Raw genomic sequence first — 12500 nt, forward strand, 5'->3', positions numbered from 1 at the left:
ATATGTGTATGTATATACACATATATACATACACACACACATTATATATATATATATATATATATATATATATATATATATATATATATGAATATATATGTGTATGTACATACACATATATGCATACATACATACATATACATATATATATATATATATATATATATATATATATATATATATATATATATATATATATATATATATATATATATATATATATATATATATATATATATATATATATATATATATATATATATATATACTATATACTATATGATTAAGGAAGGAACAAAAGAGAGATTAACAAATTAACACACAAATGAAAAATAATAAAGAAAATGATTCAAACAAAATTAGATGGATTTTTTTTTCACTTATTTCATTATATAAATCATTAAAAAAAAAACAGCAGTTTCAATGACTTAAAATAATCTAAAGCTTTTTAGCATCACTTGAGAGCTCTGACATTTCCTCTTCTTCAGGACTTGTATCACTTGGCACAACACACAGCAGTTTTTGTAAGAACAGCTGGAATCTTCCTGTAAATGTAAAATGACAAATAAGTAACAATAAAATAAGAAAATTATCAGACAGGCATTGGCTTTTTGTATGAGATTGGGATCTAGATTCATTGCATCTAAACAGTATAGGAATGAACTGATCTGGAGATAGAATTTCATTTACCAGTACTTAAGAACAGGATTGGATACCATTTTATGCCAAGAATGATACATGAAACAATGTATTTTTATACAGACTATACTTGAAACAAAGTTTGGATGGTAATGGCTAGAATGCTCTTGGTCATATGTGTGCTAAACTGAAGATCAGAGATGACCCTGGAGTAAAGAATAACAATTTTAGCAGTCTATTTTGTCCTTGGGTAGCAACTGTTATTTTCTATTTGCTTACCCCTAGAAAGTATGAAAAATGACTAATATTTCCTTCAAACTTTGCTTTTGTTATAATATTTATTCAAACCTCAAAGAATTCCTGTCAACACATGCCTATGATGCTCCCCTTACTACTCCTGCACATGACCAGCAATGCACATATTGTCAGCCACTAAGGGACATGCCCATGTGGTTATGGTCAAGCAACTGGTAGGCAAATCTATGGTACTGAGCAGAATATTTGCTATAACGATATTTCTGTTTGAGCAACTTAGCATTGAATCTGTCTGAAATGTAATAGGAAAAAGGTCAGTTTCAAAAAATTGATGTCCAGGTCACAAAAGCGAAGTTTGAAGGGAATAGCAGTCATTTCCTTTGATTTCTAGATAAAAGCAAATAGAAAATAGCACTTACTGATCAAAGATATAAAAAAAAAAACATTAAAATTTTGTTGCACACTGTAATTAATCTTTCTAAAATATACTATTTTTCAAATACATTGTTAACCTAGATATTTTTCATGTGGAGATACTAAAACCAGTGATGATGATTGTAGCTATGTCTCTATTAATTTATTAGCTCATGATCACACATTGGAAGGAAAGATGATTACCCCTGATATGATCGGCGACATAAGGATAAAACAGAAATTAACCCAATTCATTTCTAGTGTGGTATAAACATGAAGTGCACTGGGCTATATGCTTAATGGGATCTAGTATTAAGAAACCATGCTTCAGATCAAAACTTGTTGAGATTAATTGGACCTTTTATTTTTCCAAGTTTGATAATATAAGTATAGCACATATGTGATGTGGTGGGTCTGTTTGGCTAAAAATTCAAGATACTTATGATACTATATCTATATAAGAATTCTTCATTGGAATCGATGATAATCTTAACATGTTCAAATGCATAGTGTCACATTAAGTCATTGGGACATTAATTGTTTCTTGGTTCTAATATTGGCACAAGATCTGAAATTGTTGGGAAGCAGGGCAGTCGATTACATCAATTGCAAGTGTTCAACTGGCATTTATTTTATCAACCCTGAAAAGATAGAAAGTTATGTTGACCATGGCAGGATTTGAACAAGCCATAAGAAATGCTACAAAGCATTTTAACTGGTGTGCTAACAATTTTTGCCAGCTCACCACCTTTTTTTGGAGTACTTATTAAATATTTTATCATCATGTGATGCTTAATCAGAGAAAACTCTAAAGCAGTATTTCTTTGTCTTACAGTGCAGCCATTGAAAATTGTAAATTCTATGAAAGTCCAGTTAATCTTTCTTAGCCTTTGATTCTTTTTGTTTTCGTTCCATAGAGATCAGTAATTTTCCACTTCCCATTTAATATGACAATCAAATATAAGATTGTTACTAATATTAATTTAGAAATAAATTTCCTTAGTTTGAATTGAGTCCATACTATTAAATATTCATAAATAACTCATGCGAGGATGAATGGAGATTAAACCAATTAAAATGTAATAGATGCAATATTTAAAATTGTTTAATCTCTAAAGATGCTATAAAGATTCAGAAAAATTACAATTGTATTAACAATAACTAATCTCATACATTTATATATCTAATCTTTTGTTTTCATTTATCCTTTTACTAAATTTCTTTTGAAATACACTGCATTTGTCTCAATTAATTTTGAAAATAATTAAGAATTTAGTAAAATAATTTTGTCTTTTTTTTAAAGCTAGGTTTGGATTATAAATTATCATGAAATTTTTATTGTAAGTTTAAAATTTAGATCACTTTAAAACAGAAAGTCTGAATCATTGAACTAGGGGCTGTCTTAGCCAAGTTGATATCCAAAAGGTTAAACAATGTTTCTCTCTCCTTTCTATCCCTTTTTGTTTCAGTTATTAGACTTTGGCCATGCTTGAGCACCACCTTGAAGAACTTCAATCAATCAAATTGACCCCAATACAAATTTTTTACTTCTACTGGTCCCTCAACCACTAAGTTACAAGGATGTAAACACACCAACACCAGTTGGAGGACAAACATATATACAATGACATGCATGCACACACATACATTCAGATATTATATATATATATGGTAAGCTTATGTTCTAAATATTTAATGTCTCTACTTGTCTTAATAATTAGGGAATGGAAACTTTTCTCTCACAGTATTTTAAGAAAAATACTTTACCTATTCCAGGTGGAGAAATCTTCTTGTAAACAAATGGGAAGTAGAAAAGCAGACCGCTGCAGATGAAGAGAAAAGCAAAGAAGAATTCTATCTTTGGATTCTGGATGACTGGTGCCAGTACAAGATAAGCTGACATGATCACAACGATTACTGGGATCACAATTGGTACCTGTTCAAGAAAGAAAAGAAAACAAATAACTGATTATTTCTTTCATATTGATAAAATTATTTACATCTATGAGCCCATGAGAAAAAGCTATCTTGCATGCAATCCCTTGACCTACTTCAGTTCAGTTGTTTCTCATTTTCTAAACTTCCCATTTACTTAACAACACTTTTTTCTATTCTTCACTTTCAGACATAGGTCAATGCCTTGAGTAACTGAACCTACCAAGCACCTCTGAATTCTTCTACTATTAGTATCAATATTTAGGGGACTAGTTTTGGTATACCTAAGAAAGTCAACAAAACCAGGACAATATTGTTAATTCCCATCAGTGTTCATACCAACAGTAGTGTAATATGTTTAGAGCTGATGTGCTGAATGCCATATGTAAAAAGTTGTTAATTAATTGAAATTAACTGAAGGTGGCAATTTGTCAGAATTGTTAGTACAGAAAAAAATACTGAGTGCCATTTCTTATAGTTCTTTACGTTCTGAGTTCAAATTCCACTGAGGTTGACTTTGCCTATAATCCTTTCAGGGCTGATAAAATAAGTACAGTATTGGCCAAGTACTGGGGTCAATGTAATAGACTTGACTCCTCTCCTCAAAATTGCTGGCCTTATGCCAAAATTAGAAAGAATTAATTGAAATTTCTTGGTTAGATTTTTCAAATGTTTTAAGAAGACAGTACCCATGACACTTCAAAGGGCTTTCAAGACTGGTGGAAAGAAGGGTGGGGAGGAAGATATCCTCAAACTGGAGACTTGGTTTCAATGCTTATAATAGAGTGGGCTCTGTTAAAAGCTTTTTGGCTGCCAGGTAGTGGTATTAAATTGAGTGACAGATTAAGTCTACCATGCATGAAAGCCACTGCAGGATTTGAAATTAGAATGTAAAGAGCCAGAAGAAATACTGCAAGACCTCTAGTCTGGCAGTCTTACAGTTCTGCCAATCCACTGTACTCAATTGGCACTTTATTTATCAACCTTGAAAAGGTGAAAGGGTAAGTTGACCATTGCAAGATTTGAACAAATGGAGAAGGAAACTAGAATCCTCATAGCAATTGTTATTGACTCTCAAAGTAAATTTACATGTTTTGAAGCAGGAAAGTTTAATGTTTGTAGGAGTGGAACAACAATAGATATGTTTCAGGCAATTACAGACCATTAGCATAGTAATGTCTACTTGCATTACTTGTAGCATAGAAATGAGGTCAAGACAGCCCTGAGTGAGTAGACTTAAAAGTCAAAGGCTTGCTAGTCATGACCAACCCATTTTATTTTTCATTATATTGTTCTCTAGGATCTTGTAATCTCACATGTCTTTTTGTTTTTAAGATAGTAGAGTGTAATATTGTTGCTATTTCTAGCAGGTTGAGCAACTAGTAGATGACCCTTAGTTGGCTAGCATGACTACATTCAGAATAAATCAAACAATATCATCTATTAAATTTAATAGCATATTAATTATTATATGTATTAAAATATATAGAATAACTCATAGAATTGAAAGGAAAACCACTCATTTGAAACTTAAATGTATGCTGATTAGCAAATATATTTGTGTTTGTATGCACAATGATATGAGTATATAAGCTAACATCATCAACATTTAACATTCATTTTCCATGCTGGCATGGGTTGGGTGGATTGACAGGAACTGGCAAGACCAGGGATCACACCAGGTTGCATAGCTCTTTTAGCTTGGTTTCTACAGCTGGATGCCCTTCTTAACACCAACCCCTTTACATGCTGTAGTAGATACTTTTTATATGGTACCATCTCCAGTGCTTTTTAAGTGGCACCAGCACAAGAGCTTCTAATGTAGCACCAGCACTTTTTATATGGCACCTTGGTTTTAGGATATCACTTCTGTTGTGGTGGGAAGATCTTCTTGAGTACAATAATGCACCACATCAATGAGTAGAATATATATATCCTGGTGGCTGTAATATGAATGTTATCCAACTAAGCTGTTTTAATAATTTTGGAGTGAGGTGGGGGTGGGTTAAAGAACCTAAAAAATTAAACATTAAACAAGATCATTATTTCTTTTATTTTATGGAACATGGAATAATTCCTCTAACTTATATGCATTTACATTTTGTCATTGGCTATTTCAGACAAACTTTAATAAATAAATATAATTATTTGAAATTATACTGCTGTATATTAGTTAAGAATACAAGCCACATAATTTTGAATCTTACCTTTAAAGGTCTTTTAAGATTGGGTTGAGTAATCCGTAAATATATTACCGTAAAGGCACCTATTCCATAAACAGTCCATGCAGAGAAACTATAAAAATCAATTAAAGTTGATATTTTCCCTGGGATAATGATGATGATTCCCATCAAAGCCTGAAATTGAATAAAAATAAAAATTAATAGATAACATTTCACTCTTAAAGTATAGAAAATAACCTAAGCTAAGAATATGAATGGTCAAGTCAGTAAAATATGGGATATCCAGTCAAGAATTTGATGCCATCTGGCACTAAATGTTGACTGAAGCACTTAATCTTCAAAAGACATCATTCTCTAACTGCAAAAAAAAAAAAAAAAATCAGTAGATAGGTCAGCAGACCATTAACAAGAAATAATACTGTTCAGTTGAGAGCTTGAAATGTTGATTTCAATATCATCTGGTTTGGAAAGTGTGCCTCTGCTAAGTTGATATCATCAGTTTGTTTGGATTGAATATTTTACTCTTGATTTAGGATAGATAAATATAGTATGAAAATGGAGGCTTCATTAGAGTCAATATGGCATATTGTATTATGAGACTCCTGAAGTAACATGCATTATGCTTCAAATGACTTAAGTTCATGTCCCAGCTTGGCCTTCAAGTTGACTGCAATGTTTAAATCTTACATATTTCTTTAAGAAATCCACTCTCTCTCATTGACAGTAGCTGATGATCAATTAATAAGATGTTATTGACATCTCCATAGAAAATATGCATTGTTAAATGCATATGATTCTAAAAGCATTCACACAATCTGTAATATGTGTCTCCTGCTTTTTACAAAATGAATCTTATAAACATCATAACATTTCAAAATATTTTAGATTAATAATGGAAACAGAGGTCTCTTTGTGGCTTGCATTATGGAGCTTATTCTGCAAAACTAAGCACGAGCAACTTTGTGAATATTTGTTTAAAAATAAAGTAAAAAAACTCTTACTGTGAAGATGACTGATGGCACTGGTGTGAGGTTCTTATGATGAATGTATGAAAATACTCGTGGAAAATGCCCTTCTCTGCCAGCAACATAACATAGCCTACAAGGAACATAATGAAAAAATTAAATAAATTAGAAGATATTTGGTAATATGATTTAAATTACATAAAACAAAGCTGACATACTGCCACAGATTGTTTAGTATATGGGATGTTGTGAATTGAATTCACCCTGATTTATATTTTGCTCTTAGGTCATTTTAGCACAGGAGGAATAATAAAAAGCAACAAATGGTTATAAATTAGAATATGCTGATGAACTATATTGTCTAATTTGGTTGTGTCTGTGAGAGGCCAGAATTATATTTGTGAAATTGTAATTACTAACAGTGAAGGTGTGTGGCTTAGTGGTTAGGATTTCTTGCTCATGATCAAAAGGTCAGGATTTCAATTCCTGGTGACACATTGTGTCCTTGAGCAAGACACTTTATTTCATGTTGCTCCAGTCCACTCAGTTGGCAAAAGTGAGTAGTACCTGTAATTGAGAAGGCCAGCTGAATTTCCCTGAGAACTACATTAAGGGTATGCATGTCTGTGGGGTGCTCAGCCACTTACATGTTATTTTTGCCAGCAGGCTGTTCTGATGATCAGATGAACTGGAGTGTCAGTAAGAATTACTAACAAAGGTGCAATGCACAATAATTTACAAGGAGGAGTTTATAGCGGATTAGATCAGTAATACATAACCCCAGTTATAGCTTATAGTGTTTTTTATTTTTCATATCTTCCCTGAATACTTTCTTTAATTGTTAGTTTGGCTTGCAACAGATTTGAAACATTACAAATATATTTCCAATTCTGTTCCTGCTCACTGCCATTGCACTTAGGTGATTATTTATTATTTCTATATGGAGAGGCCCAGGTATGGAGCCTTTACTTTTGGAAACGACTGTTTGCTATTGAGAGATTGTTACACTGCCAGACATTTGCTAAACAGAGACTATGGGCATTGTGTTGGCCAATGATATGTTTGCACATGCACATAGAATATACTGAATAAAGATATCCTACTTTTGAATTAAAATCACCCATAATAATTGGGCACACTCAATGACTTATAAATAAAACTATATAATAAATTTATTCAAACAATAAAATTTATTTTCAATACACCAGCAATATCTGAGGGGAGAAAATATAAAATTAAATTAAAAGACCATTATATTGGAGTTAAGAAGAATTTCTTTCACATTTGTAATAAGTGGAGTGAATAAGGTAGTGAGCAAGCAGAATCATAAGTATGCTTGACAAAGTGCTTATTGGCATATTGTTCATCTTTGTTCCGAGTTCAAATTCTGCCAAGGTCGACTGTGCCTTTCATCCTTTCAGGCTTGATGAAATAAGTACCAGTTATGTGTTGGGGGTTGATGGAATCAAGTAGCACCTCAACCAAATTTCAGACCTTGTGCCAGCACCATGTAAAAAAATACCCATGCTACTGGCATGTAAAAAGCACCCAGTGCACTCTGTAAAATGGTTAGCACTAAGAAGAGCGTCCAACCATAGAAACCATGCCGAAACAGACAAAGGTGCCTGGACAGCTCTTATCAAACACTTCAACTCATGCCAGCATGGAAAACAGACATTAAGTGATGATTATGATGATGATGTGCCTACAATAGAAAGGATTATTAGTGAAGTGAAAGAGATTGGGTAACTAAGTGAAGTTTCTTATTACTTAGAACTGGAAATCAAACAGGAATTGCCTCCACGGTTCACCACCAGCAACTTAGCTTTTGCCCTCCCTCAATTTCAAATTAACAGAGAAGAGTCTCATCATTTTAGCAATATGTCTAATCAAAACTACTTTTTGTAATTTATATTCTCTTTCTAACATCAGTCTATTAAAACTTTCTATGCTATAGGCGTGGCTGTGTGGTAAGAAGTTTACTTCCCAGCCACATGGTTTCAGGTTCAGTCCCACTGTGTAACACTTTGGGCAACTTTTACCTAGCCTTGGGTCAATCAAAGTTTTGTGAGTGCATTTAGTAGATAGAAACTGAAAGACGCATGTTTACACACACACACACACACAATCCAAACAAGACAAAGAAATATTTTAACACATCTTTAACGATCAGTTACAATTGTTTCTGTGCCAACACTGTAAAATTCTACATATATATATGAATATTAATGTACGCGCGCTCGTGCATGTGTGTTACTATTTCTTCATTCATCTTGACGAACTTGTTTACATAGTTGCAAACAATTGTCACTGTCATGCATATAGTGTCCTTCATTTGCAGTCTTCGGTGCATTGCAGAAAATCTAGTTCCATCCAACCTATGTAAGTATGGGAAATAGGACGTCAAAACAATGATGCTGAGAAGGATGAGAGCAAGGAGTGATAAAACCAATGTTGACTCTCCAAGAATATTTCCTAAGAATGTAGAAAAGAAAAACTGTTGTATTACAAAACATTTTGATGGGCGTTCTAATTCTATTACTAACCTTTTGACCTTTGAGAAAGCAGTTATACTCACTAGCTATAATGCCATTCTGATGCCACTTGTTAAGAACAGAAGAGATTGCTAATTACTAAAGTTGCACAATATCTGTTCTTTACATATTGCTGTGATCTATCGTTCCATCAACTCATATTGATTTTTATAATTTGTTTAATAATTATTTACAGATCATGGATTTTTTTCTGAAGTCTTAGACACTGCTTCACCTAATGTTAATCACCTTGTAGATCACAGCATTAAAATAGACTGTGAGAGGTAAGCCTTAAATAAGTACGTACTCACATACATACATACAAATATACATACATAAATGCATGCATACATACATACACACACATATGTATATATATATGTATATATATATATGTATGTATGTATATATATATATATATATATATATATATATATAATTTAATTTTATATATGTATGTGTATATATATATATATATATATAATTTAATTTAATTTTAGTTTTTAATAAATTGATTTTAAGTTTTTACCTGTAATTTTGGATTGTATCCCTAATATTATTATTATTATTATTATTATTATTATATATATATATATATATATATATATATATATATATATATATATATATATATATATATATATATAAGGCACAGGCATGGCTGCATGGTGTGGTAAGAAGCTTTTTTTCCCAAACACGTGGTTCAAGATTTTGTCCCACTGCATGGCACTTTCCCTTCTCTCTCTATTTTTACCACACTCACCCTTACTCTTTCTCTGTACAGGATTATCACTCAAGAGGTGTGCTTGTGTGTATGCATATGTGTAAGGAAGTTCATTTGGCCGACAGAGTCGAAAGACTCTCACAAATCATCAGCAGCAAGTTCAGGAGAACCCGAAAAGAAATGGAAAAGAATTGATGATATGCAAACACGACCTTCCATCACACGTTCTCGGGAGAGACCCGAGCATAAGATGTATCAATTAGATGCAGAAACTCAGGAGATGATATCCCATTTGAGTTCAAATGATTTTAATTTCCAATGAGTCTTAGTTTACCATGACCATCAACAAATCACAAGGGCAAACCGTTTTGGTTGCTGGTTTATATCTTGAAGATCCCTACTTCATTCATGGTCAGCTTTATGTTGGATGTTCAAGAACAGAAGTTAAGAAAAACCTTTATATCTATGCACCAAATGGAAATACAAAAAAATAATGTCTCATTTATCAAGACATTATAAATTTCCCCAAATAATACAGAAATCCGTCCAGATCATGAGTTCTAAATAATTGAAAGAAAGTGAATTGTGAAAATTGACGACCACGGGCTACTCAGCTAGCACATATATATAAGCTCAGGCGTGGCTGTGAGGTAAGAAGTTTGTTTCCCAACCACATAGTCCTGGATTCAATCTCTCTGACTGATACATCGGGAAAATGTATTCTATCATTCTACTATAGCTTCGGGCTGACCAAAGTGAGTGGATTTGGTAGACGGAAACTGAAAGACTGTCGTATACACCCCACCACTCACACATCATATATATATATATGTGTGTGTGTGTGTGTGTGTGTGTTCTTATGTTTACCCCTCACTATCGCTGGATAACCGGTGTTGGTGCATTTACGTCCCCATAAGTTAGCTGTTTGGCAAAAGACACCAATAGAATAAGTACCAGGCTCAAAAATATATAAACAAGCATTGGGGTCGATTCGTTCGACTAAAATTCATCAAAGCATTGCCCCAGCATGGCCGCAGTGTGATGACTGAAAACGAGTAAAAGATAAAAGAAAAGAATATGATATACATGCATGCATGCATACATACACACATATATACATACATATATACATACGAGGAGGTACCCAAAAGTAACCGGGAACGTTCTCTGTGGGACAAGCCCGATGTAGTTCAGGCTTCCACCGCTAGAAGTCACTTGATGCGGCATCATGAAAATTCGTGAACTGATCTTGGAAGACCGTTGCCGAACAACTGATGAACATGAAATGACTGGTATGTCCCGGAGTTACTGCCAATGAATTTTGAGCGAGGAATAGTGAATGAAAATAGTTGCCGCAAAATTTGTGCCTCGCTTGCTCACGGAAGATCAAATGCAGTCACGACTGAATGCGTGTCATGACCTGAAAGAACAGTTGGAAGTTGATCTGGATCTTTTTTGGAAAGTTATCACTGGAGACGAAAGCTGACGCTACGGCTACGACCCGAAAACGAAGCAGCAATCAAGTCAATGGAAGGAAGTATTCAATGTCACCACGCACCAAACAATCGCATCAAATGAAGTTCAATGTCAAGACGATGCTGGTTTGTTTCATCGATGCGAAAGGAATTGTCCACACAGAATTTGTTCCTCCTGGTGAAAATATTAACCTGATATTTTACAAGGTAGTTCTGAAACGTTTGCGAGACGCGGTGAGAGGAAAACGCCACGACCTGGGGCAAAGTGAAGAGCTGTGGTTTCAACACGACAATGCGCCTGTGCACACTGCCTTGAGTGTGAGACAGTTTTTGACCCAAACTGAGATGACCCAGCTTACCCACCCATCCTTTTCATTCAATTTTGCTCCCGCGAATTTTTTTTTTTTTTTTTTTCCCCCGAATGAAAAAAGTCCTTAAAAGGAAAACGTTTTTGCAGATGTGGAAGAGATGACAAAAGAAACGACCGAGACGTCAAAAGGCATCACTTTCGCAAGAGTTCCAGGGCTGCGTCGAATAGTGGAAATGCGTCTGGACCGAAGTATTGCTTCAGATGGAGAATACTTTGAAGGGGATAAAATTGTAAACATGAGAAGCTAAGTGAAAAAATACTATTGCAAAATTTCGATTTCTTTTGGATAGAAGATACTAGGCTTTAATAGCAAATAAGGAGATTTTTTTGTTCTGCATAGGACACCAGCTTTAAGTTTGCTGAGTTTACATTTATATGTCATTATAAAAGAATATTCTTCAGAATTAATATATAGCTACTTTTCAGCAATAACTGTGTGTGGTATGTCCCGCAAGTAGGATGTCATACTTACATATATAAGCATACATAAAAAATATAGATATACATACAAATATGCACACGCACACATTTATACTTACATACATATATGTGCATGCATACACATATATCAATGTGTGCGCGGTCATATTGGCAGTGTTTATAGGGTTTGTTTTTTTTTTCGAAAAAAAAAAAAAGTACTTGTGTTGCTCTGGAAACTACGCAAAACTATTAAGAAATAAAACCAAAAGAAATCTTCGTTTTCTGTTTCCCTACGCAATCGAAAGATGTTAAATACCTACGTTTGACTGCGCAATACTAACGATTGTATGAAAGTACGTACAACAGGGAAAGCAATTTCATGTTCATTGACCGACGCAAAATTTATAGAGCAAGCTTTTAGCATTTGTATATAATCGATAATATTATTTACTTTTCTTTTGTTATCAATATTCAAAGTATTTACTTAACACGAATAAACATCATTTAGTATAGATATTAGATAAATCAGATTTTAGTCAGTGAGTGTCGAAACAAATTGTGTGTGTGTGTGTGTGTGAAAGAGAGA

At 33.4% G+C, this 12500-nt stretch overlaps 1 protein-coding gene across 1 annotated transcript in view; it reads right to left on the reverse strand.

The window, feature by feature from the left end:
* Window positions 1–296: 296 nt before the first annotated feature.
* The window catches only part of LOC106868882 (b(0,+)-type amino acid transporter 1), a 191640-nt gene continuing 179436 nt past the window's right edge, over window positions 297–12500 (reverse strand). Inside the window, exons 9-12 of the mRNA XM_089354124.1 lie at window positions 6428–6524; window positions 5451–5600; window positions 3076–3244; window positions 297–545 (exon numbers count right to left, since the gene is read on the reverse strand). Of these exons, the coding sequence (XP_089210250.1) occupies window positions 439–545; window positions 3076–3244; window positions 5451–5600; window positions 6428–6524 (523 nt within the window). The 3' untranslated portion in view covers window positions 297–438. The remainder of the gene's footprint in view (window positions 546–3075; window positions 3245–5450; window positions 5601–6427; window positions 6525–12500) is intronic.

This window comes from Octopus bimaculoides, chromosome 6, assembly GCF_046866305.1.
Source record: "Octopus bimaculoides isolate indiv1 chromosome 6, ASM4686630v1, whole genome shotgun sequence".
In the NCBI taxonomy this organism is placed as follows: Eukaryota; Metazoa; Mollusca; class Cephalopoda; order Octopoda; family Octopodidae; genus Octopus; species Octopus bimaculoides.